General features: G+C 49.1%; 1 protein-coding gene across 1 annotated transcript in view; it reads left to right on the forward strand.

Moving 5' to 3' along the window:
* The window catches only part of P3H2 (prolyl 3-hydroxylase 2), a 122,084-nt gene extending 95,922 nt beyond the window's left edge, over positions 1 to 26,162 (forward strand). Inside the window, exons 5-15 of the mRNA XM_056849884.1 lie at positions 2,067 to 2,209; positions 3,833 to 3,922; positions 4,577 to 4,617; positions 8,092 to 8,186; positions 15,733 to 15,860; positions 17,432 to 17,527; positions 19,284 to 19,434; positions 21,172 to 21,289; positions 22,024 to 22,099; positions 24,324 to 24,464; positions 26,062 to 26,162. Coding sequence (XP_056705862.1) covers positions 2,067 to 2,209; positions 3,833 to 3,922; positions 4,577 to 4,617; positions 8,092 to 8,186; positions 15,733 to 15,860; positions 17,432 to 17,527; positions 19,284 to 19,434; positions 21,172 to 21,289; positions 22,024 to 22,099; positions 24,324 to 24,464; positions 26,062 to 26,154 — 1,172 coding nt within the window. The 3' untranslated portion in view covers positions 26,155 to 26,162. The remainder of the gene's footprint in view (positions 1 to 2,066; positions 2,210 to 3,832; positions 3,923 to 4,576; positions 4,618 to 8,091; positions 8,187 to 15,732; positions 15,861 to 17,431; positions 17,528 to 19,283; positions 19,435 to 21,171; positions 21,290 to 22,023; positions 22,100 to 24,323; positions 24,465 to 26,061) is intronic.
* Positions 26,163 to 27,209: the final 1,047 nt, after the last annotated feature.

Raw genomic sequence — 27,209 nt, forward strand, 5'->3', positions numbered from 1 at the left:
TGGCAATTGAACATCTTTATAACAATCTATGCCAATGTTTTCTGAATTCCCAGCTTGCTTGCTTTTTTAAAAAGTAAGCCTCTAGCTCCTCCCGTTGCAGAGATGTAAGAAGGAAGACATATCTCCCCAACAAAAGAGGCTTGCTCTTTTAAAATAAATATGAAAAAGAGAACCCGTTGAAAGATTGTTATAATATTACATCAATGTGCTGATTCAGTCACTTCCAGAAGCGGACTCCAGGCAACACAAATTTTAAACCATCGCAATTATTTAAAGAAAAGTTCAAGCATTCAGAACGCAGGCCAGAAACATTTCCCAATTGTAACAATCTGTCAACACCTCCCATGCAAACTTCAGCTTAAGCCCTTTTAAACCGTTCTGCCCTACGTAACTTCCTGAGCGGGTTGCCTTCCTGGCCAGCCCAGGGACTCGAGTAACAATGCACACTTGTGCTGTCTTAAGTACATTTTTAAAAGGAAACCAAAACCCAGTGTGATCACTATTTTCATGCAGCACACATGACATGTGTGAAGACATCCTTCGGGACCACACAGAGTGGCCGAGAAATCCCCACAGGGCTGAACATTGCTCCCCGGGCTTGTGGACTGGCTCACAACTAGGGTTGCCAACCTCCAGGTACTAGCTGGAGATGTCCCGCTATTAGGGGGAGGGTTCGTGGCTCAGCTGTAGAGCAACTGCTTGGCATGCAGAAGGTCCCAGGTTCAATCCCCGGCATCTCCAGTTAAAGGGACTAGGCAGGTAGGTGATGTGGAAGACACCTGCCTGAGACCCTGGAGAGCCACTGCCGGTCTGAGTAGACAGTACTGACTTTGATGGACCAAGGGTCTGATTCAGTAGAAGGCAGCTTCATGTGTACAACTGATCTCCAGCCTATAGAGATCAGTTCACCTGGAGAAAATAGCCACTTTGGCAATTGGACTCTATGGCAGTGAAGCCCCTCCCCAAACCCCACTCTCCTCAGGCTTTGCCCCAAAACCTCCCATTGGTGGTGAAGAGGGACCTGGCAACCCTATTCGTAACACATTCCCCTGGTATAACCATTAAAACTCCAAGAACCATTAAAACCATTAAAACTCCAAGGGAGTGTATGAGAAGTAATGTTCCTTCATTTTCAGCGGGCAGCTGATTTGGTCTCTTCTATGAGTCGTGTCCAATTCCCAGTCTATTTATCCATCTGTTATATTTTTATCCTGCCCTTTCTCAAAGAAGCTCAGAGAGATGGGCCACCTCCATTTTATCTTTCCCCTGTGGGAAGGTTAGGCTGAGAAAGAGAGAGTGACTGGCCCAGGATCATCCGGTGAACTTCATGGTTGGGTGGGGATTTGATCCTGCTTTTCCCCAGACTTAATCAAGAGAGGGTCTGTGGCTTGGTGGTAGAGCATCTCGTTTGCATGTTCAATCCCCAGCATCTCCATTTAAAAGGACCAGGCAGCTGGTGATATAAAAGACTTCTCCTTGAGACCTTGAGAAGCCACACCCAGTCTGAGCAGACAATAGTGAACTTGCTGGACCAAAGGACTTATTCATTACAGGGCAGTTTCGTGTGTATACTTTTTTGAGGGGGGGGGGGAAACCATGGATAAGTGGTCTCATTCAGTATAAGCAGGGTTACCAGCCACCACTTTGGAAATACCTAGAGATTGGGGGGGGGGAACCTGGGGAGGACAGGGTTTGGAGAGGAGAGGAACCACAGCAAGGTATAAAGCCACAGACGTCACCCTCCAAAGCAGCCATTTTCTCCAGGGGGACTGATCTCTGTTGCCTGGAAATCAGCTGTAATTTGGGGACATCACCAGGCCCCAATTGTAGGTTGGCACCTGTAAGTAAAAGGCAGCTTTGTATGTGTTCATATGGGTTTGATTCTAACTACTACACCACACTGGTTTTCTGTTGTATGACCCTCTTCCCAGAGGTTTTTACAAGTTGTACCTTAGGGGGGTTGTGATTTCTGGGGAGGGGGGAAGTCTGGTGTACAGGCTAGGATGCAGAAAACAGTCCATGAAATCCCCCAGCCAGAGGCAATTGTCCCCCAATCCCTCTTTCAGTTGGCAATTACGTTCAAGCTCTGGAGTGTGCCAGGTCGTACCTACTCTTCCACCCGGACGACGAAGATGTCTTAGACAACGTCAGCTACTACGAAAGCCTCTTGGAAGGGTCTGTGGATCTCACGAGCATTGAGCCTAGAGAGGTAAGAAGCCAGTCTAGGAAGCTGGCAACATGCTTGTATCTTGGCCAGCATGGTGTAGTGGTTAAGAGCGGTGGTTTGGAGCGATGGATGCTGATCTGGAGAACTGGGTTTGATCCCCCACTCCACACGAGCGGCAAACTCTAATCTGGTGAACCGGGTTGGTTTCCCCACTCCTCCACATGAAGCCAGCTGGATGACCTTGGGCTAGTCACACTCTCTCAGCCCCACCTACCTCACAGGGTGTCTGTTGTGGGAAGGGGAAGGGAAGGTCATTGTAAGCCGGTTTGATTCTTCCTTAAGTAGTAGAGAGAGTCAGTATATAAAAACCAACTCTTCTTCTTGCTCTTGGGAGACCTGCAGCAATCTCCTCTGCTGCTGCTCTGTAACATGCCAATAAAACAGAAATTGTGCATGGGCATGTCCAGTTCCACACATGTAGCCCCTGGGCAGATGTTCTGCTTTACACAGCTTGGAGGCATGTGGAGGGGAGAGGAGCTAGCGTGATTCCCTCCCCACAGTCACCGCACAACGCAGAACGCATGGCCAGGGTCTGGTCTAAGCCAAAGAAAGTCCTGGAGCTTGCTTGCATGGCAGTGATGTCATCCTTTCCTTCACCTGCTGGAATCCTGGATGTTGACCCACATGTGGGAGGGGCTGCGGTAGAACATCTGCTTGGCATGCAGAAAAGTTCCAGGTTCAATCCCTGGCATCTCCAGTTAAGAAGAAGAAGAGTTGCTTTTTATACCCCACTTTTCTCTGTCTGAAGGAGTCTCAAAGCGGCTTACAATCACAATCCTTGCCTCTCCTCCCAACAGGCACCTGGTGGGGTAGGTGGGGCTAAGAGAGTTGAGAGAGAACTGTGACTGGCCCAAGGTCACCCAGCAGGCTTCATGTGGAGGAATGGGGAATCAAACTCGGCTCTCCAGATTAGAGTCCACTGGTCTTAACCACTATACCTCACTGGGTTCAGGCAGTAGGTGACATGAAAGACCTCCACCTTAGACCCTGGAGGAGCACTGCCAGTCTGAGTAGACAAGACTGACCTCGAGGGACCAGGGGTCTGGGTCAGCATAAGGCAGCTTTATGTGTCCACGTGTGTGTTCAGTTGCTGTGTGTTGAGGGTACTTGGGCATCACAGAAAGTTCATTTCCCATTATGCCCACATGCATTGGGTGGATCACAGTTGTGTAGTAATAGCATCCAAGGCCTCTGGGGAGAACGAGGCATATTTGCGTTGGGCCCCCTCTGCTTGTCCTAACATGGCTGCTGAACCCATTCTGCCACCGGGAAGAGTAGGAGCAACAGCAAGATCTTTGCTTTGTGTGTGGTGAGACCCAAGGCCTCTCTGACACTCAGGGAACTCATCCAGACTAAATTCAGGAGATCCAAATTAATTTCCAAACATGCATCTAGCATTGGACCAGGCATTCTGTGTGTGGGTTCCATTCCCTGCTCTCTGAGCAGATCATACAAGATGCTTCAGCTAAAACTCATGTGCTTGTGTTACAGCTGGGGACGTTGGAGCACCCATGAGTAATGCTCATGTTCTGCTTGCTGGTAGTGAGCCCCTGCTGAACTCTTCCCAACCAGCATGGCTTTAGATCCTTCTCCTGTCTCTTTCAGTATGCCATGATGTTCCTGAGGCGACATAAGCTGGAAGCGTACCTGTTACAGACGGCAGCAGTGGGCCTGGGATTCTCATACACTGAGCCGGTAAGAAAGCGCAACTGCCAGGCAGTGAGTGACGTGTAAACTTGCAAGAACATAAGAAAGGCCCTGCTGGATCAGACCCAAGCCCATCAAGTCCAGCAGTCTCTTCCCACAATGGCCAACCAGGTGCCTCCAGGAAGCCCACAAACAAGACGACTGCAACAGCATTTATCCTGCCTGTGTTCCACAGCACCTAAGATAACAGGCACTCTCCTCTGATCCGGGAGAGAATATGGATGCATCATGACGTATCCATTTGGACTAGTAGCCATGGATAGCCCTCTCCTCTATGAACATGTCCATTCCCCTCCTAAACCCTTCCGAGTTGGCAGACATCACCACGTCCTGGGGCAGGGAGTACCACAATTTAACAATGTGTGGCGAAATTCAGGAGTGGAGAGATTCAGGCTGGGAGTCCTGCTAAGCTATGAAGTTTCATGGATGGCCGGTTTGATTCTTCCTGAAGAGAAAGAGAAAGTCGTCTTATAAAAACCAACTCTTCTTTTTCTTCAGTGATTAGATGATACAAGCTATCTGAACAAGTCTTCTGCCTGGTGCCACTGAGTTTGTTGGATGTCTTTAGATCTAGCAGTTTGGGTAAGAGAGTGAATCGCTTTTCGGTGACTATAACCTAGGGGACTTCTCTTCTCATTACAGAGCTATTGGAGCATCTCTGGGGCTCGGCAGGATGAACACAGGTAAGCGCAAATATTGTATTCCACAGGTAAGCCTCTACTTCCAAGCCCCCACCTTGAGATAAATGCTTTGTTCAGTTGTCCTCTCACTTGAGGAGAGTGAGCTTTTAAAAGGGCTGTCCCTAGAGCATGTTCTGTCCTGCCCAGCAGTCTGTTCCGCCTGCCTTCTGGTTTAACTTGGAGTATTTCTAAAACCAGTTTTGCACTTGGCGTACTTTAAATCACAGGGAACGAAGGAATTTTTATGCATCAAGAATCCTTTTTTGGGCAGTGCTTTAACAAAGTGCACCTACGCAAAGGGGAAAAGAAAAAGAATTCCAAGGGGAGGCTCAAATCGCAGCAATCTGCTTGTGTGCAGAAGTCTGAACCAAGCCTAGAATTTTTTAAAACCCAGAAACAAAAGAATTTGGGGCTGCTCCATAGCCAAAATTCAGGTTTTCAAGACCTGAGCAAGGCTGTTAATGATAGCATGTTTTGGAGGTTATTAATTCATAGGGTCACCATAAGTCGGAGTCAATTTGATGGCACTTAACACACACACCACTACAGTCAAAATCAGGATTACAGAACTGCAAAATCAGGGAGAAACTGAGGGCTCAGGCTCATGCAACAAAGATCCTGGGCCCCCACCCTTCTGTAAAACACAAATGGCTGGCTCCAGCCCCTCAATTGGTCTCAGTGCTGTGAGGGGAATAGAGAGAAGAATTTTCTAACAGTTAGAGCGGTTCCTCAGTGGAACAGGCTTCCTCGGGAGGTGGTGAGCTCTCCTTCCCTGGAGGTTTTTAAGGAGAGGCTAGATGGTCATCTGCCCTGACCTGGATGGCCCAGGCGAGCCTGATCTCATCAGATCTCAGAAGCTAAGCAGGGTCAGCCCTGGTTAGTATTTGGATGGGAGACCACCAAGGAATACCATGGTTGCTGTGCAGAGGAATGCACTGACAAACCACCTCTGTTAGTCTCTTGCCATGAAAACCCCAAAAAAGGGGTCGCCATAAGTCGGCTGCGACTTGAAGGCACTTTACACACACACAGATGGTCATCTGTTAGCAAAGCTGATTCTATGACCTTGGGCAGATGATGAGAGGGAGGGCATCTTGGCCATCTTCTGGGCATGGAGTAGGGGTCACTGGGTGTGTGTGTGGGGGAGGTAATTGTGAATTTCCTGCCTTGTACAGGGGGTTGGACTAGATGACCCTGGTGGTCCCTTCCAACTCTAAGATTCTGTGACTCTGTAAGAAGAGTCGGGTTTTATATGCCGATTTTCTCTACCTTTTTAAGGAGAATCAAACCAGTTTACAATTGCCTTCCCTTCCTCTCCCCACAACAGGCACCTTGTGAGGTAGATGGGGCTGAGAGAGTTCAGAGAGAACTGTGACTGGCCCAAGGTCACCCAGCAGGCTTCATATGGAGGAGCAGGGAATCAAACCCAGTTCTCCAGATTAGAGTCCGCCCCTCTTAACCACTTTTAACACTTCAACCTTTACCCAGTCTATTAGCATTTTAAAAGGAGGGGAAATATGGAAACAATCAAAGCAACCAAAGGGGGGAAAAAAGGCTTGTTAGAAAAGCTGATGGACTTTCACTGCTTTGTTTATTTGCCAAGATTGGTTAAGTGATGGAGATCTCGACACATTAGATGAGAAGTGGAATCATGTTATTGAACATGTGGAAAGTGTTTCCCTGTGGTGGAATGAATTTAATTACTTTCTCAAACGTGACTTATCTATTAATAATATATGTATATAGATTTTGCGAAATAAAAAGGGGAAAAAGCCTTGCACTTTAAAAATGCACACACACACCCAAAAGGGGGGGGGAGCCTGTAAAATGTCAACCACAAAGAAGGGAGTCCTGCTTCAATTAGCATAACCAAGTAAAGATTGAAGGGACAAACTCCCCTTTCCTCCATAGCCCAGATATAAACTGAGGCAGCTGAACCTTGCGATTTGTAAGAAAGATGCTGGAGCCAGATCTCACTCATTCAGGTGGTGGGAGGTAAGGGGGGGTCACCTCCATGTGCCACTGGGAAACGTATGTATTTCTTTACACAACACATAGTTAAATTGTGGAACTCCCTGCCCCAGGATGTGGTGATGGCTGCCAACCTGGAAGGCTTCAAGAGGGGAGTGGACATGTTCATGGAGGAGAGGGCTATTCATGGCAACTGGTCAAAATGGATACTAGTCATGATGCATCTCTATTCTCTCCAGTCATGATGCATCTCTATTCTCATGCTCCAGGATCGGAGGAGCATGCCTATTACATTAGGTGCTGTGGGACACAGGCAGGATGGTGCTGCTGCAGTCGTCTTGTTTGTGGGCTTCCTAGAGGCACCTGGTTGGCCACTGTGTGAGCAGACTGCTGGACTTGATGGGACCTGGTCTGATCCCACAGGGCCTTTCTTATGTTCTTATGATGGAAAAGCCCAGTCTCTAGTCAATGCCAGACAGGCCGCATTAAGTGGCAGATGGCTGCCAGGGAGAAGATGGAAGGAGATGGCCCTTCAAATGTGTGGGTCCCGGGTCATGAAGGGTTTTAAAGGTCATATGCAGCACCTTAAATTGAACTCGGAAACAGACTGTCAGCCCATGTAGCTGCTTCAAAATGGGCAACCCGTGTCCCTGGTGACCACCAGCCCCTGACAGTAATCGGGCTGCCTCATTCTGGACCAGTTGTAGTTTCCGGGTTGTCTACAAGGTCAGCAAATGAGCCGGCCAAAACAGCTGAGGTAGCAAAACCATCTCCTATGTCTCGAGGAAAAACAGCAACATTTGACTTGGTGCTTCAGACTACAAAGACCAAGTGCCAGGCAGAGCTCGTGGAGGGAGGGCCTTCTTTGATCTGGGTGCCACCACTGAAAAGACCCGCTCTCTAGTAGGCACCCACCTCACTTCTGTCTGAGGGTGTGGCACACTTGAAGGGCCAGACGTAGGGTTGCCAGATCCCTCTTGTCCTCTGTTGGGAGGTTTTTGGGGCAGGGCTGGGGTGACGATCCTGCGCATGCAGCCACGCACAATGCGATTACATCATTTCCGGGTTTACCCTGAAAGTGCTGCATGGCAATGGGATGCTTTAGCACTCAAAGCATTTGGGGGGTTTGAGTGCTGAAGCATCCCATTGTGATGCGGCGCTGAAATCCGGAGGTGATGTAATCACGTTGCATATGGCCGCACATGCATGCACGTGGCTCAGTGATAGAGCATCTGCTTGGCATGCAGAAGGTCCCAGGTTCAATCCACGGCATCTCCAGTTAAAGGGACTAGGCAAGTATGTGATGTGAAAGACCCCAGCCTGAGACCCTGGAGAGCCGCTGCCTGCCAGAGTGGACAATACTGACTTTGATGGACCAAGGGTCTGATTCAGTATAAGGCAGTTTCATGTGTTCATGTGATCCCTGCTCTGAGCAACCTGGCAACCATAGCCAGACTGAATGATGAATCACCCCTCCCCATCTTCTTCACAACATCTGCTCCACAGGATTCCTTCCGGTGTCCACAGCAATCAATTGGATGACGCGGGGCGGCCCCTAGGAAAGAAGACCGTGCCCAAAGGGGACCGTGAGCTGAGGGAAGGTAAGACTCTGGTAATGGGCAAGTTGTAGTATCCAAGCATTCAGAAGATTACTTTGCTACGCCAGCCTCTTCTGGAAGAGTCTCTCCCCACCCAGTCCACGCTGACCAATTTTGGAAATGGAACAGTTTCTGGGTTCATTCTGAAGCCTGCCTGGATGCTTTGCTCTCCCTTCCCACCCTTAATCCAGACCATGTGGGTGGGCGGGTGGGCAGGCTGTGGTTCCAGAGTGGCTGCGGACAGGCGCTTGACACATGCTCAGAAGCCCACCCTCCTTTGCTTCACATATTCCAGAGGTTTGCCTAGACGTTGAAAGCAGACTGTGGGGGCTAAGAGCTTGGGAATCCTGGTTCAAGTTCTAACCCCTTCTTCGTCCCATAATACAGACTTTGGTTATCAAATTTTCCATGCTAACCCCCCACCCCCTCAATTCTCCTTCCACTTGAGTTCACAAAAACTCCTCCGAGTCCCCGTCGTTCTTCAAATATAGTATTAAGCAGTACAGATTGTATCTCTGATGTTCAGGCACATCGAAGGATTATTTAAATCTTTGTGTACTTTGCAGAACTTGCTGATTTGTAGACTAAACCATATTTCACCAAGGCTCAGTTCAAATAGCAGAAATATTCAATTTGTTCCTTACTGTTTGTACATTGCAAAAAAATAATAACAATAAGTTAACCAGGCTGGAGCCGTAACTCAAGATTCCACACATGAGCGGGTTCTGTGTCAAAAAATAAATAAATAAAGCCACAAGAATAATAGCAGTACCCACATGGTGTAGTGGTTAGAGTGTCAGACTTGACCAGGGTTCAAATCCCCCCTCTACAATGGAAGTTTGCTAGGTGACCATGGGCCAGTCACACACACTCAGCCTAACCCACCTCACAGGGTTGTTGTAAGGATAAAATGGAGGAGAGTGACAGAAGCCCCTTTGGCTTCCCACAGGGAAGAAAGTGAAATAAATAGAAATGCCAGGAAAAAGAACATACAGGCCATTTATGCATGGGAGATTTTTGCCTTGGATTTGCCACTCTCTAGATGCTCATTTTCTCCATCCAGTCTCTCAAAACTCTCCATGGGGGCTTATTTTTGAGTTTTGAGAATTCAGATGGGGAAAAAGCGCATCTACAGAGCGCGAATTCAAGGCAAAACCTCCCATGCATAAATGGCCAAAGGGTAATTCAATCCTGAGCTTCTGTACCTTTCAAAGTACAACTAATGGGGGTTCTAGCACATGAAGGGTCCCGCTAGATCAGACTGAAGGTCTTCCGAGTCCAGCATTGCATTTCCCACATGTAGTAACCAAGTGCCTCTAGGAAAACCATAAGCAGGGCATGACCAGCACTCTGTGGACAATTGTCTCTAGTATCTGGTAGTCAGATAGCCTGCCTCTGAACATGGTGGTTTCATTCAACTATCCTGGCCAATAGGTTTTTTTTTTTACCATCTTCTGAGTGTGGGGTAGGGGTTACTGGGGGGGGGAGTTATTAATTTTCTGCATTGTGCAGGGGGTAGGACTAGATGACCCTGGTGGTCCCTTCCAACTCTGTAATTCTATGACCTTCCAGAACTCGGTGGAGAAAGAATTGGCAAAGAACTGCCGCTAATGTTGGGCAATAAAATTCTGACTCCATGAACCTTTGTGGGTTTCTGTTGAGTTCAAGTCTATCATAGAGGCAACGGAATAGATCTGGAAGGATCTTATCACCATAGCCCCATTTACATCTACCAGGATAACCCTTCTTTGTAGGTAAAACGGGAGGCCAGAGGTGAATTCTATGTCTTCTGCTGACTTCAGGCAGAAATTGTGCTGTGGTTGACAAGAAAAGCAAAAGCGTTTTCTCTGGAAATGTCCCAGAGAGCAGCACGTTCCAGATGCCTCTCCCCCCTTTCTCCCCTTTGCAATACTGCAAGCGCAGATCAATTTCCCATGATTTAAGGCCACTTCGCTTTCTTCCCATCTGGTTTTCTTTGCCACTGCTCCATTCCAAGACACGAGGCTGAGCGTTTCCAAATGCCTGGCTTTGGTCTCCATCAGATGTATTTTTGTGGCTGTCAAGCCCATCTGGGGGACTGCAAGAACTCCTCCTGACCGGCCTGGGAAAAACGCTACGGCCTGGATCCAAGCCATTGCCAAGGAGGGAAAGGGTATCACACCCACAGTGTTTTTGTGGGATGTGGCTGATTCACTGGGCTGCACATGGAGATACCCCTCCCGAGCTCCAGAGCAGGCCAGCACCAGTTGGAAAAACACACCCCTGACCCTCTTCCAGATGCTGGCCTGTAACTGTCTACCACAATTGGAGGTTGACCAGTAATCTGGAAGTCCACCTACGATGAAGAATCCTGGCTCGCTGGAGAACCCGCCTGAGCTTTCTTAGCGCTCTTCCTACTGCTAGGAACTTTGTCCATGTTTCAAAAGCCATTCCTTCGGGGAAGTTTCACCCACATTATCTGTCGTGTCTTATCCTTGAAGATTGCTGACCAGCTGGAAGAGATTTCCGGGACCTCGTAATATCCCCCCAAGTCCTGCCAGCTAGAAAGGCTGGGAAACAGACACAGGACAGCCCGTCCCTCGGAACAAAGAACCGCCGCTAATGTTGGGCAATAAAATTCAGACCCATCTTGGGTTTTGGATGCTCCAGGGGCAACATCCCCAAGAGAGTGTGCCAGGCAGAACGGAGAGGTGGAGCCAGGCTGAAGAAGGGCCAGGTTGGCTGACGCTGTCTTTGGAGCAGGACGCCAGGAAGCCGTTTCCAAGCAGACTTTGGTTGTTTATGCATGGGGTTCGTTGCTGGCTGGACCCACACTTTCCTGTTGGGAATCTCTGTACCAGCAGTCTCCAACCTCAATTCAAGGCCTTTAAATGCTGCTTCATAATTGGCTTACCTTGTAGAGCTTACTGTGAGAGAAAATCCCCCCCCAAAAAAACCCATTTGCCGCATAAAAAAGCATTTTAAGAACAAAAAAAAAAAAAGGAGCAGTCTGAAATGGGGGGGGGGGAGAAATGCAAGCTTCGGTTTTAAAAAAGCCTTTCTTCTGCTCAGAAAGAGCTCCGAGGAAACAGGAAGCATTTAAATTCCTGCCTCTTTCACACTGCTTTGTAATTGGCTGTGAGAGAAACCAAGCTTGTGTGTCCCACGCTTTGCCTTATGCATGGGGATTTCACTCAGGCTGAGCTCAGGGGAGAGGGAAGAATCAGGTTAACAGAGGGACAGGAAGTCCTGGGATTTGTGAGGGCTGGCAGCGAGATCATCTCTAATGGACAGAAAACTCATTCATAACTCAAAGGAACAACCAAGACAGATGGGGGAGGGAACGTCAGTGAAAGTCCCCTTGCATAAGCGGCTTTTGTATTTTGCTCCTCTCTGTCTATGTCAGATCATCCTTTAAAAGGCTTGTGGAGGCTCACAGTGGTAGTTTAACACAGGAATGATTGGCATAAAAACAATAGTCACCAAAAGCAGCACTAAAGAAACCTGTCATAAAACAAGGTACAGCAGCAAGATTTTGGTCATATCATGAGATGACAAGAGTCACTGGAAAAGACAGTCATGCTAGGAAAAGTTGAGGGCAGCAGGAAAAGAGGAAGACCCAACAAGAGATGGATTGACTCCATCAAGGAAGCCACAGCCTTCAATTTGTAAGATCTGAGCAAGGCTGTCAAAGATAGGACATTTTGGAGGACTTTCATTCATAGGGTCGCCATGAGTCGGAAGCGACTTGACGGCACTTAACACACACACACACACACACACACACACACACACAGCAGCAAGAAGCAAGCTAAAGCCCCTCAGAATTTCTCCCCTGCTCTCATCAAGCAATATGATTTAGCATTGTACCTTTGAATCCTATGCTCCTCCTTTGCAACAACCTCCTCCTTCAGACTGAGATAGAAGGACTTGGGGATCTCCATTCCAGCATGTATCTGATAAAGGGAGCTTTGACTCTCAAAAGTGCTCATCCAGAAAATCTTGTTGGCCTCTAAAGTGCTACTGGACTTGAATCCAGCCTTAAATAGTTATTAAAAGCAGCATGACCAGGTAAATGCTTGTGTTTTCACCTGGGACCTAAAATTAACTCATTCCACGAAGACTATGCCGACTATCTACCTTTTTAAGGAGAATCAAACCGGCTTACAATCGCCTTCCCTTCCTCTCACTACAACAGACACCCTGTGAGGTAGGTGTGGCTGAGAGAGCTCTATGAGAACTGTGACTAGCCCAAGATCACCCAGCTGGCTTCATGTGTAGGAGCTGGGAAACCAAACCGGTTCTCCAGATCAGAGTCCACCGCTCCAAACCACCGCTCTTAACCACTACACCACGCTGGCTGTCATGATGGGTAGCCACGTTAGTCTGTCTGTAGCTGCAGAAAAGAGCAAGAGTCCAGTAGCACCTTAAAGACTAACAAAATTTCTGGCAGGGTATGAGCTTTCGTGAGCCGCAGGCATCTGAAGAAGTGAGCTGTGACTCGCATAAACTCACCCCCTGCCAGAAATGTTGTTAGTCTTTAAGGTGCTACTGGACTCTTGCTCTTTCCTACCATTCCACTAAGTTGGAGGACATCTAACAGTCAAGATACGACTAGAGGTGTCGTTAAATAATTGAAGACTCTAAACTGAATAGGCCTGGGGGGGCTTAATGCCTATTTCACATGCAAACGTACAGCCTCGGCCCGTCTAGGGAGCGTGAAATTTGAGGTCCTGAAGTCCAATCTTGGTTGCCACCAGCCAGATCTCCGAAGGGGGCACACAGAGCAGAGCGTCTGAAACAGATATCAGGTGGTGGGGCAGCTCTGGTTGGGAGAAGGCGGTCTTTCAAAGCCCCTGGTTCCAGGGCTTGGAAGGGATGGCGCTGCACTTTCTCTCAGGTAGGGTTGCCAACCTCCAGGTTGGGCCTGGAGGTCTCCCAGAATTACAACTGCTCTCTAGATGACAGAGATCAGTCTCTTGTTAAAAATGCCTCCTTTGCAGAGTGGATTCTATGGCATTATACCCTGCTGGCCCTGACCTGGATGGCCCAGGCTAGCCTGATCCCGTCAGATCTCAGAAGCTAAGCAGGGTCAGCCCTGGTTAGTATTTGGATGGGAGACCACCAAGGAAGACCAGGGTTGCTGCTGTGCAGGGGAATGGCAAACCACCTCTGTTAGTCTCTTGCCATGAAAACCCCAAAAGGGGTTGCCATAAGTCGGCTGTGACTTGACGGCACTTCACACACACACACACACACACACACACCCTGCTGATGTCTCCTGCCCTCCCCAGGCTCTACCCCCCCCAAATCTCCAGGAATTTCCCAAACCAGAGTTGGTAACCCTATTCTCAGGGCTCACTGAAGGCATTTTTACTATTTAAGGGGCTGCACTTTAGGATAAGAGACCGGCCTCCCTGCCCCGGCCTCCTATGCAGTGTCCATGAAGAGGCTGGATGCGTTTCCAGTGGTTTGTGCATTTCAGCGTCGCAGTATTGTAATTAGGGTTGCCGACTCCTGGGTGGCGCCTGGGAGAGTGGGGTTTAGGGAGCGGAGGGACCTCGGTAGGGTATAATGCCATGCTTTCCACCTTCCAAAGCAGCCCTTTTCTCCAGGAGAAGGGGAATAAATGTTTTAAATAAATAAATAAGCAATTCATGTAGCCTGGAGATGTAATTTTGGGAGCTCTCCAATCCCCACTTGGACGTTTGGCAGCCCTAATTGCATTTATTACATATTAAACATCTAAAAAGCAATTGTATCATGTAGCACCTGAGATTTTTTTTAAAAAAACACACTCCACAACGCTGTCCACAGTAGGGTTGTCAGCTTGGGGTTGGGAAATACCTGGAGATTTTTGGGGGGTGGAGCCTGAGGAGGGCAGGGTTTGGAGAGGGGAGGGGCTTCAATGCCATAGAGTCCAATGGCCAGAGCTGCCATTTTCTCCAGGGGGACTGATCTCTATCACCTGGAGATCAGTTGTAATAGCGGGAGATCTCCAGCCACCACCTGGAGGTCGGCAACCCTAATCCATAGACATAACAACAATCTAAACAAACCAGATACAACCTAGAAGGGGCAGCTCTAAATCAGAAAACCGACATGTTGAAAGATGCTTCCTGAAGAGAGGGAGGGTGGGGTTGGAAACGCTGCCTGCACTGCTGCACATGCTGGGCCACAGGCAGGGGGGTGCCGGTTGGGGCAGGTGCTGCTTCCCAGGGCTGCTCCAGGTCAGGGCTTGTGCAGCCGGGCCTGCCTTCCTTGCGCCCCCGCCCGGAAGAGTCCTCGCTGGCTCCCTCGTGACCCCATGGAATATGCTGCGGAGACCCACAGCAATGCTGATGGTTATTTCAGACAACGCAGCTTGCTTTGTCTGAAGCCAGAAAGGCTCTTTCCTCTCTCTCAAAACTCAGCATAATGGAAATGTGCAGCTGTAGATGGTTTACATTGGCTGGGCTGCGGAAAAGCCCATTAGCTCCCTCGACGAGCCCCCCGGCAGCGTGTCAAGATGAGCTTTTGGGCAAGGGGCCCATCTGGATCATGCAGTGCTGGAGGGAAAGCAGCAGTCCCAGAATCTCTGATGCAGGGCCGGTTCCGTATTTTTAAGCGCCCTGGGAAGGGAGTTCCCAGGGTAAGGTTACCAACCTCCAGGTGGTGGCTGGAGAGCTCCAGGTATTACAACTGTGCTCCAGGCGACAGAAATCAGTTCCCCTGGAGAAAATGGAAACTTTGGCAATTGGACTCTATGGCACTGAAGCCCCTTCCCTCTCCAAACCCCACCCTCCTCAGGCTTCGCCCCCAAAATCTCCAGGTATTTCCCCACCTGGACCTGGCAACCCTAGCCCAGGCCCCCTCCTCTCCTCTCCTCCTCTGAGGGGAGACATAATAGAGGTCTATAAAATTATGCATGGTATGGAGAGAGTGCACAGGGAGAAGCTTTTCTCCCTCTCTCATAATACCAGAATGCAGAGGGTGAGAGATTCAAAACAGATAGGAAGTATTTATCCACACAACACACAGTTAAATTGTGCAACTCCCTGCCACAGAATGTGTTGATGGCTGCCAACTTGGAAGGCTTTAAGAGGGGAGTGGACATGTTCATGGAGGAGAGCACTATTCATGGCTATTAGTAAAAATGGATACTATTCATGAATCATACCTATTCTCTCCAGGATCAGATGAGCATGCCTATTATCTTAGCTGCTGTGGAACCCAGGCAGGATAATGCTGCTGCAGTCGTCTCGTCTTGTTTGTGGGCTTCCTAGAGGCACCTGGTTGGCCACTGTGTGAACAGACTGCTGGACTTGATGGACCTGGGTCTGATCCAGCATGATTTATGTTCTTATAACACCGCAGGGAGAGGGAAGAGTGATCTACCCCCCCCCCCAAGTGGTACGTTTCCCTTTCAAGGGCTGCCTCCTGCCCTTGTGGTCTCATCTGGAACCCTGGCCACTCTTGTGCAGATACACCTCCGCTGAAACCGTTCTGAGAGATGTTGCGTTCTTCCACGGTCCCTGTGTGAAATGCCACCAGGAAGATCTTAGGAAGGTTGTTCTGTTTCTCTCTCTAGGGGGTCCCCTCCTCTACAGTGATGTGAAATTTGTCTATAACTCAGAGCAGCTGAACGGGACCCAGCGGGTGCTGCTGGACAACGTGATCTCGGAGAAGGAATGCCGGGAGCTGCACCAAATTGCCAACGTGAGTAGCCGGCAACCCAATATCTGGGAATTTCACAAAGACTCATACACTCTGAGAGGCCTCGTTGCCCATGTGACTTCTGCCTTGAGCAGCCTGAATTCACTGGGGGCCACATATTGATGGGAGGGGGTACCTGGTCTTGCGTATGTCCCTGGCATCTCCAGTTGAAAGGTCAGGTAGTAGATGATCTGAAGGATCCCCAACCCAAGACCCTGGAAAGCCACTTCTGGTCTGAGTAGACAATATAGACCTTGATGTACCAGGGGTCTGATTCGGTATAAGGCAAGCTTCATGTGTTCATGTGTGCCCCCCCAGAACAAGAATTGGCGCAAGTGCTTCTACCAACAGAAGCAAGAGAAGTTTTCACTTTGAGCCTCTGAGATCACTCAACTGGTCTTGAACCCTCTTGGTTGCATTCAAAAGCTTGTGGCAAAAATACCTGCCAGCACTACTTGATGTAATCTGGTGTGGACCACAAACTTGGAGAATTCAGCACCAGGTCTATCTGTGTTGCTCTCAAGTTCTGATCTAAGGGGAGAAGAAGAAGAAGAGGAGGAGGAGGTTTTTATATGCCGACTTTCTCCACCTTTTAAGGAGAATCAAACCGGTTTACAATCACCTTCCATTCCTCTCCCCACAGCAGACACCTTGTGAGGTAGGTGAGGCTGAGAGAGCTTGAAGAGAACTGTGACTGGCCCAAGGTCACCCAGCTGGCTTCATGTGGCGGAGCGAAGAATCGAACCCAGTGGTCCAGATTAGAGTCCACTGCTCTGAACCACTACACCACGCTGGCTCTCAAGTTGAGTTGCTAGCAGCTAGGAAGGCCTGCAAGCATTATTGCAGGACTCACACAAGCCCGTCATGGCCTCCACCAGATAGAGGGATTGAGAGAGGCTACAGGAGCGGGTGGGATATGCTAGGGAGAGGAGGACCATTGGGGGAAAGTTTGTTGACTCCTGCTGCCCATCACACTGGCGAGTCTTTAACTTGCCTCTCTGAACATGCCCAGGAGCTGAGCTGTCTTGCAGGAGCTGAGCTGTCTTGCAGAGTGGGTTGGCCTTAACCCAGCAAGCTCTCCTCTCAGTGACGACGGAGCTAAGCAAAGCATGAAGTTGAGAGATCAAAATTCAAAACGGGAAGAAGAGACACAAAGCTAAATAATGAAGGCCAACCTTCCCTGGAAAGTGCTGCTGCTCGATCCCCCTTGAAAGGAACGGAGCTTGAACAGTGAACTTTCTGGCTGATTGTTGTATCTCTTTGTGTTGTGGCTGGCTCTGAGCTGCAGTGTTCATGCGTGTGGCCGTAACTCAGTGGTAGAGCATCTGCTTGGCACGCAGAAGGTCCCTGGTTGAATCCTCGGCATCTCCAACTAAAAGAATCAGGTAGTAGGTGATGTGAAAGAAACCCAGCAGATCTGCTGCTGGTCTGAGTAGACAATACTGACCTTGCTGGACCAAGGGGTCTGATTCAGTATAAGGCAGCTTCATGTGTTTGTTTGTGTGTGTATGGGGCGGGGGGGAGAAAGTCCCTGGCAGTTCCCTTAGCTCTGTCCTACCTTCCTTCTGTTTCAGGGCATTATACTGGCTGGCGACGGGTACAGAGGGAAAACTTCGCCCCACACCCCCAACGAGCGCTTCGAAGGGGCCACCGTTCTCAAAGCCCTCAAGGTGCGAGTTTTGCTGTGCAACTTTGTCCGTTTATGTCTTGGAAATATCCATGGGCTGCTTTGCCATTAAAATGCTTGAGGCAGTTCAAAGCATGTTTTAAAAGGTAAAAACGCAACTGGTAGCAAGCATAAAGCAAGAAGCAGCGGGGAGTATGTCAATTAAAAATGGTTTGAAAAGCTGCAGGAAAAACAGGCGTATAGAACAGGCTTCCTCAGGAGGTGGTAAGTGCTCCTTCCCTGGTGGTTTTTAAGCAGAGGCTAGATGGCCATCTGTCAGCAGTGCTGATTCCATGACCTTAGGCAGTTCATGAGAGGGAGGGCATCTTGGCCATCTTCTAGGCATGGAGTAGGGGTCATTGGGGGTGTTGGGGGGAGGTAGTTGTGAAATTCCTGCATTGTGCAGGGGGTTTGGACTAGATGACCCTGGTGGTACCGTCCAACTCTATGATTCTATGAATCATAGAACCCTAGCATTGGAAGGGGCCATAGAGGTCATCTGGTCCAACCCCCTGCTCAATGCAGGATCAACCTAGAGCATCCCTGACAAGTGCTTGTCCAGCCTCTGCTTAAACATTACCAGTGAGGGGGAGCTCACCACCTCCCTGATCACCTCTTGACACAACCAATAAGAGTAACAAGTGAGGGGGACTCACAGGGACATGTGGGGGGGGCATCTCATTTCCCCCTCCCCCACGATTTCTTGTTTCCCTATCCCTGAAAGCCCCCATAGCCTCTCCCTTTCCCCTGCTTTCCTCTCTTCTTCCCACATACCAGCCAACCTACATTTATTTGCCCCCTTCTTCAGTTTTCTCTCATCGCCCCCCACCCCCGGTAGCCCTAGCCAGGGAAAACGATGGGCCAGTTGTGTGGTGACAGGCCTAGTTGTGCAGTGCGGGCCACTGGTCCAGTTGCTTGGTGGGAAGGCACAAGAACTCACGGGGCTGGGGGGCACCTCGCTTTCTCTGTATCCCCCTCTCCACACTCTTTCTTCCTTCCTTCCTTCCTCTTGGCAATCCCTATATCCTCATCTGTTTATCTTCATTTACATTTATTTTCTTCATTTATACCCCATTTTCCTCCACAATGGTGGACCCAAAGCAGCTGACATAATTGTCCTGTCCTCCATTTTATCCCCATAACAACAACCCTGTGTGGTAGATTGGGCTGAGAGACAGAGAGAGACTGGCCCAAGGTTGCCCAGCAAGCTTTAGTGGCAAAGTGGTGGTTTGTACCTAGGTCTCCCAGATCCTAGAAAGAAACTATGCACCATACCACACTTTGTGGGGTGGTTGCTGTTGAGCGGAAGCAAACAGCCAGGCCCGGGTGAGTCATCCAAGTCCGGTGGCACCAAGTCGCCCCCTGATGGCTGGGGGGCCGGGCCCTGGTGAGTCCTCCGTCAAAGGCCAAAACAGCTCTTGAAAGGGCCCTGGCTCCCCACCTTTTGTGAAAAGAAACCAAGGCTTGAAAGCAGGCAATACTGTTGTGGTTGCTTACCAGCTGTCCCAATGGCCACTGAGAGGGCATTTATTTCTTAAAGCTACAGTCACTGCTTCTATTATTTTGGGGCGGATTTAAACTCCAATGCATTTTTTTTTTTTAAAGATTTCAGATTTTTCTTCAAAGCTTGGTGTTTTTTCAGGTTGTGGAAAGACCTGTCTTGTCAGTTCATGGCTCCAGTCTCTGGATTTAAGTATCCACCGATTTGGGTATGTTGACAGTTAGATACATTGATGATGAATGATTTTGTTTGCCTGCAGTTTGGATATGAGGGGCGCATTCCTCTGAAGAGTGCCCGCCTCTTCTACGACGTCAGCGAGAAAGCCCGCAAGATCGTGGAGTCCTACTTCATGCTTAATTCCACCCTGTATTTCTCCTACACTCACCTGGTGTGTCGAACTGCCCTGCCAGGTAAGTCAGGTCTGAAGTGTGGGGCAGATCCCTCTCTTCCCTGCTAATGGAGTGGGGGCATCTTGAACGGGCACATCCTTTGTCTTCAAGACCACTGCAGAGTCTGTACACCTAGAGGCTCTTTTTCATCTGCATTCCCTAGGATGTGTTGCTTAGTAGCTAACAGAGACCACTCCAGAGCATGCCCAACGCAGAGGGAGGGATGGAAGCTCCGTCCATCTCTCTCCTCCATTCCTTTGGGGCAGCTTAGAGAGAAGCAGTGGCTGCTGAGAGCCACACACAGAAGCACCCCAATCCCAACGTCTGCTTTTGCGTTCTGACTTTGTGTTTGATTACTCTGTAAGATGAAAGATAGCTGCAAAGGTACCATTGGGGAGGAAGGGAGAGGGGAACACAGAAGCCATTTATGCACGGCTGTATCCTTGCAGTCACCCTGCCGACTACTTTGGTGCTTTGCTTTGATTATGATTACATTTTCCGACCGTCAGAGGTCACCTCACTCTCCCCGCGCATTTCCACGCTTTTTGCCTGCGTTTTCTGGATTCATGTTTACCAGCATCCAGAAAATGCGGGGAAAATGCGCAGAAACATGGGGGGAGAGCGAGGCGACCTCTGACAGTCAGAAAAGGTAAGCATAATTGAAGCAGAGCCCTGAAGTGGTCCGCAGGGGTGACCGTGAGGAAACAGCCATGCATAAATGGCCAAAGATTATCTGGGTAGGCAAACTGCTGCCCAGGGGCCACATCTGACCAGCAGGAATTTTTCTTCTGTCCCTCAAGCTGCTTGATCCTTTGTTGCCAGACAGCTAGCAGGTGACGCGCCCCTAAAACGTTAAAGAGCTGAAGGGCTCTGAAGGACAGAGGAGGGGCTGAGTGCCACATCTGGGTCTCCCCCTGCTTTGAAGTGCTTTGAGTTGGATGTCAGCTCTTCCCCTTTCCAGCCCTGGGCGACTCTGTCCTCCCTGAGTTGTCACGTATACCCATACAACTCTTTGAAAACAACCATTTTGGAAGTCATTTCGTAAGTCCCTCAGGGTGCTCTCCACACCTGCTGCACCTATCCACAACAGAAAGCACATGGCACCTCACTCAGGAGGGGCATGCCTGGCAAATGAAAGTTGTTGCTCATGGTGCCCAGGTTGCTACGGGGAGACGCCGTCCTTTAGGTGTGAGCCAAACATTCCTGTATCACAGATGCAGTCAACCAAAAGTAGTCGACCAAGGGCCCAGAGCTTTCTGATAATTGTTACTCTACCTAAAGTTACAAATCAGCCTGTAAAACAAATCCATGAGGCCATGATTTTCTGAGCGGCAGTACGAGCTCTGTGGTAGTCGAAAGTGCCGTCAAGTCGCAGCCGACTCATGGTGACCCCATATAGGGGTTTCAAAACAAGCGATGAACAGAGGTGGTTTGCCATCACCTGCCTCTGCGTAGTGACCCTGGACTTCCTCGGTGGTCTCCCATCCAATTACTAACCAGGGCTGACCCTGCTTAGCTTCTGAGATCTGATGAGATTGGCCTGGCCTGGGCCATCCTGGTCAGGGCAGATGAACTGAAGTGGCTTGGCTTTGTGTAGCTATCTCAGTCTTCCTTAGAGGTCTCCTCTCCAAACACTAACCAGGGCCTACCCGAGTTAGCTTACGAGGTCTGACAAGATCGGGCCATCCTGGGCTCTCCAGGTCAGGGCATGAGGTCCGTCCACAGCAAAGGTAAAAATCCTGTTCCTATTTCCGGTAGGCCAACAGGGCAAGAGGAATGATCTCAGCCACCCCATCCATGCCGACAACTGCCTTCTGGACCCCGAAGCCAATGAGTGCTGGAAAGAGCCCCCTGCGTACACCTTCCGTGACTACAGGTACAGCCTAAGATGCCATTGGGGAGGGAGGCGGGCATAAAGGTGCTCTCGGGCCAGATCCTGCTCCCCTGCAACCTTTCTTCGTGTCTTTAGTGTGGCTCCAGGGGCAGCTCTGGTGTTATTTTTTTCCGTACTCTAAATAAGTTGGGCTAAAGGGTGGGTGGGGCGGTTGCCAAAGGCCATCAAATGACTTTATGACCGAGATCAGTTTTAAACTAGAGATTCCTGGTCTCAGACTGGAGACCACGATTGGGAGTGAATCCCGTTGATGAACAGAGTGGGATTTATGTCAGTGTAAATGTGCAATGGATTGGGCTGTGGCTGTCAGGCAGTCCTCTCTGGCTGATCTGCCTGTGATGTGAATACTAGTCATGATGCATCCCTATTCTCCCCAGGATCAGAGGAGCAGGCCTATTACATTAGGTGCTGTGGAACACAGGCAGGGTAATGCTGCTGCAGCCGTCTTGTTTGTGGACTTCCTAGAGGCACCTGGTTGGACATTATGTGAACAGACTGCTGGACTCGATGGGCCTGGGTCTGATCCCGCAGGGCTTTTCTGATGTTCTTAACCCAGGCAGGACAATGCTGCTGCAGTCGTCGTCTTGGTGGACTTCCTAGAGGCACCTGGTTGGCCACTGTGGGAACCGACTGCTGTGCTGGACTTGATGGGCCTGGGTCTGATCCAGCACAGCTTTTCTTATATTCTTACATGTTCCCTCTTCTTCTGTTTCAAGTGCTCTCCTATACATGAACAGCGATTTTGAAGGGGGCGAATTCATCTTCACCGAAATGGACGCCAAGACTGTGACGGTGAGCAAAGCCCTTTCTTTGCTTTGCATTGGTTAGGAAGTCCAAAGAGCCTGTCAGGATCAGGCGATCAGCTCAGAATCTTGTTTCACACAGTGGTCAGACAGAGCCCCCTCCCCCAATGAAACCCCTCCCCAGGGAGCAAATGGATAAACTCCCACTGAATCCAAATGCCAGAAGAGAACCAGAAGTAATTAGAAGATTGTGGAATAGAAGAATTGCAGAGAGAAGCAGGGTTTTTCTTGAAGGGGATTTTCTCCCAAGTAAACTTAGAAACTTCCCAGAGCATCTAAAAACCAGCATATAAAAACCAACTCTTCTTGTTCATAAGGTTCCAAACTATCAGTAATTATGTATGCTATTTATTTATTTAGTTCATTTAGTTCATATCCCACCTTTCTACACAATGGGGACCCAAAACGGCTTGCATAATTCTCCTCTCCTCCATTTTATCCTCCCAACAACCCTGTGAGGTAGGCTAGGCTGAGAGTGTGTGACTGACCCAAGGTCCCCCAGCAAGCTTCCATGGGAGAGCCGGAATTCGAACCTGGGTTTCCCAGATCCTCGTCCAGTACTTTGAACACCACACCCCACTGGCTGTAGGATTAATACATTCTTGGATATTGGCAGTATAGATGATTTGGGAATATTGTGCAAACTACTATTTATTTACTATATTGAAATATATTACATTGTAAATAAATAAATGTATGTGTAAATGAACTGGCAATATACTGTCAGTAACTTTAAACTTAAAATTGTAAACCTCTCCCCCCACCTACTGGTCTCATGTGAAAATTACAGTTGGTAGATTAATGTTAGATCTTAGAATCATAGAATCATAGCGTTGGAAGGGACCACCAGAGTCATCTAGTCCAACCCCCTGCACAATGCAGGAAACTAACAACTACCTCCCCCCACAACCCCAGTGACCCCAACCCTCCCCCCCGCCATGCAGGATCCCACAATCAAAGCACTCCTGACAGATGACCATCTAGCCTCTTCTTAAAGACCTCTGCTTAAAGACCAGCATCTTATTGATGCACAGAATGGCATTTTTTTCCTGTTTGCCTTCTATGCAGAATTGTTTTGCAATATATAAAGTAGCAATTAGGTTTCCTAGCTGGGGCAGAAAATCCACGTTCAAACGCTGATCAAGTAGTGTACACAGTAGAGGTGTGAGATCCCCCCCCCTACACACACACGCACGCACACACACACACACACACACACACAGTTTGTTATGTATTTAAGTGCCATCAGGTTGCAACTGACTTATGGCGACCCCAGCAAGGGGGTTTCATGGCAAGCAAGAAGCAGAGGTGGCTTGCCGTTGCCTTCCTCTTCAGGGTCTGCCTTGGTGGTCTCCCATCCAAGTACCAACCTGCTTAGCTTCCAACTTATGGCGACCCCAGCAAGGTGCTTTTAAGGCAGGGGAGAAGCAGAGGTGGTTTGCCATTGCCTTCCTCTGCAGAGTCTTCCTTGGTGGTCTCCCAAGTACTGACCCTGCTTAGCTTCCGAGATCTGACAAGATGAGGCTATACCATGCGACCTTCCCTGCTCCAAAATTTATTTATTTATTTATTTGATACCCCGCCCTCCCCAGCCAAAGGCCAGGCTCAGAGCAACTCACATAATATTTCAACAAATATTAAAATGAAATAAAACATTTAAAACAACTAAAACAGCCCTATAAAATTCTAGATAGCATAAAAATATCCACACACAAAAAAAAACTAATTTGTTAGCACTACTAAAATTTTTCGCTTTCCTCAAGGTGACCAGGATGTTTTGACCCAACAAGCTTAGCTTCAAAATGTAGGCAAAACGGCTGGTCTAGGTTGGGGGTGTGGGAGGCAATCATACAGGAGACAAAATGGGAAGAAAACCTCAGATAGCCCAAAATAACTTTAAGACAGGCTAGTCCAACCTGCGGCCCCTGGGCCACATGCAGCCCAGGATGGCTATGAATGCGGCCCAACACAAAATCGTAAACGTACTTAAAACATTATGAATCAGGTAATGTTAGTGTTAGTGTATTTTATGTGCGGCCCAAGACAATTCTTCTAGTGTGGCCCAGGGAAGCCAAAAGATTGGACACCCCTGCTTTAAGACATCCTGATACATTCCAAGAATAATCTGTCCATCAGAACTCGGAAGCAAACCCCTTCAGAGGCATTCTCTGTTACTTGAGTGTGGTTACAAGTATGTTGTTGGTTTTTGACAGGCCTTCATCAAGCCGAAGTGTGGACGGATGATCAGCTTTTCGTCGGGCGGGGAGAACCCGCATGGCGTGAAGGCGGTCACCAAGGGTCAGCGGTGCGCGGTCGCTCTGTGGTTCACCCTAAACCCACTTTACCGGGAATTGGTGAGTTTTCCATCGTTGGGAGAGTTGGATGGGAAGGATTGACACTGAAGATGCTTTCTTGAAAAGGTCCAACCAGTAAACAAGGCGGAAGATTGACTGCTGCATCCCGCGACAAAACCTCTTCAGGAAAAGCAGCAAATCTCCTTAACATGCACAGAAGTGCCAACGGTGCCCTCGTTGGTGTATGTTCTTATTTTGAGTCATAGAATCATAGAGTTTGAAGATACCTTCAGGGTCATCTAGTCCAACCCCCTGCACACTGCAGGAAATTCACAACTACCTCCCCCCTCCACACCCCCAGTGACCCCTACTCCATGCCCAGAAGATGGCCAAGATGCCCTCCCCTCTCATCATCTGCCTAAGGTCATAGAATCAGCGTTGCTAATGGATGGCCATCTAGCCTCTTCTTAAAAACCTCCAGGGAAGGAGAACTTACCACCTCCCAAGGAAGCCTGTTCCACTGAGGAAAACGCTCTAACTAGTCCTGAGTTCAGTTCCAGGAACCAAAGTACCAGAAGGATGTTGTGATGTTAAAAATAGTTCATTCAAGATATATGGAGCATGTGAGAATGGATAATCAGGGTTCTGAAATGACAATATGAAAGTATGGGGGAGATCTGCAGATGTTCTTAAATGTTCCAAGATATTTTAGAAAGAGGAATGAGGATGACTTTTCATGCTGCCTGCATGGATGAAGCAAACCATGGAGGAGCCGTGGCTCAGTGGCAGAGCTAATGCTTGGCATGCAGAAGGTTGTACCGTTGCTCCCCTCTCTGTGGAGCGCTGATCCAAACCAAGAGCAGGCATGCCCGTGATTTTCATTTTAGAGAGGAACAGAGATCTGTGATCGTCATCAGGTCTGTTTGTACTCGGAGGTTGGGGATGCCCTCCGCCTCTCAAAACACGCGGAGAGAGTGCCTGCCTAGTTCTTTGAGTACTGCTTCCACCTAGTGGCATTCATGGGGAAATGGCTAGGAAAATGTCCCCACGGCATTGCAATAAAACAGGGAAGGGGGTGGTGAGCCGATTGCTGAAAAACGTGTGCAAGCTTCTGAGTCATGCAGAAGCCAACAGCACCAAGGAGCCCTAAGAGAGGGGCGCGGAAGCTCTCCTAACCTGGTGCCTGAATGCCGGCAGTGAAGGGGTGAGGCCCATTTCTCTTGGGAGGGGGTTCCGTAGACTCAGCCTCGCTGTGAAGAAGACTTCTTGGGAGGGACTGTGGCTCAGAGGTAGGGCATCTGCTTGGCATGCAGAAGGTCCCAGGTTCAATACCTGGCATCTCCAGTTAAAGGGACTAGGCAAATAGGTGATGTGAAAGATCCCTGCCTGAGACCCTGGAGAGCCGCTGCTGGTCAGAGTAGACAATACTGACTTTGATGGACCGAGGATCTGATTCAGTAGAAGGCAGCTTCATGTGTTCACAGCCACTCACCAGGTTCCAAAATCCCATACCCTGAAAAACAAGTTAGCCTCTAACATGCTACTGGACTCGAATCTAGCTAGTCTAGGTATCTACACCTGCTAGGTCTTTTCTCTCTCCTCACCACCTCCACCCTAGTTCTCCATCCCTTACACCTTCCATTTCTCCTTTCTCCAGGAGCGGATCCAAGCCGACGAAGTCATGGCGGCGTTAAACCAGGAGCATCTCGGACCCACCGAACTCGGCATCAACCCCAAGGATGAGCTATGAGCCAGGCCCAAGGATGTGCGATTAAATATATATATATATATTTATTTAATATTTGTTTTAAAGTCTTATCAGAACCTTTTATTTTTGTACAAAGTCTCAGTTTAAGTTAATGGACAGAGTTGATAGGGAAAGAAAGGCGTTGGGACTCCAAAGCAATAAAACCTTCCTCCTGCGTGGGCGCACAGCTCTCGGTTCTCTCCGTGTTTCCCGTCAGTCCTCAGGAGTCTTCCACTGGGATTCTCCAGCACTCTTCCGGATCCCCTTTCCAGCAAGTGGCCTGTTTACAGCTTCCCTGCCTGGTGCTTCTATCCTCTGATGATCCCACCCATCCTTGGAAGCCGGCTCCTCTGTCTTCAAATGCCGTGCCTCTTATCTCAATCAGTTGTGTCTCCTCCCTGGTGACATGTTCAGGTGCACATTTTGCTTTCAAGCGTCCCAGGTCTGAGCCCCCCAGAGTCAAAAATGTTTCTGGGGCTAAATCCCTGAGGCGCCCACAGTCCCAGGTGTGCATTTGGTCACTTATGGCATCTCACCTGTCGGCAGATGGAGCCTTGGAACGGGCAGTGAAATTTAGTTTGAGTTTTACGTGCAAATCTGGCTCTCTTGAACAATTTGCAATATCCGTCTCGAATTAAGCTTGCCCTGGATTTCTCCTCTGGCTGCCAAAGTTGGGAAACTTGACTAGGGGCTGAAGGTTACAAGGGCCATGCAAGGTGCAGTGGGAAAATGGCCCTTTTGACCCAGAACTCTGTGTATGGCCAGAGGTCTTGACTGCCTCTGCATGTGGTCACAAGCAAAATGTTTTGTTGATAGCCATTCCCCCAGCCTTTATCTTCTATATCTGGCACTCCAATGTCGTGTCCCAAAACATATGGAGCTTCCAAGCGTCGTGGCTGACTGCTGTTTGGCAGACCGGATCCTCATGAATGTATCTCATCCTCTCGTAGAGTCAGCGATTATCTTGTGGCGCTGAGTTCCAGAGGTTAATTACGTGCTGAATGAAGAAGCATTTTATTGTCTTCCTGTTGACCCTCACTGGATGATGATCCAGATAA

The sequence above is a fragment of the Euleptes europaea genome, chromosome 5, assembly GCF_029931775.1.
Source record: "Euleptes europaea isolate rEulEur1 chromosome 5, rEulEur1.hap1, whole genome shotgun sequence".
Taxonomy (NCBI): domain Eukaryota; kingdom Metazoa; phylum Chordata; class Lepidosauria; order Squamata; family Sphaerodactylidae; genus Euleptes; species Euleptes europaea.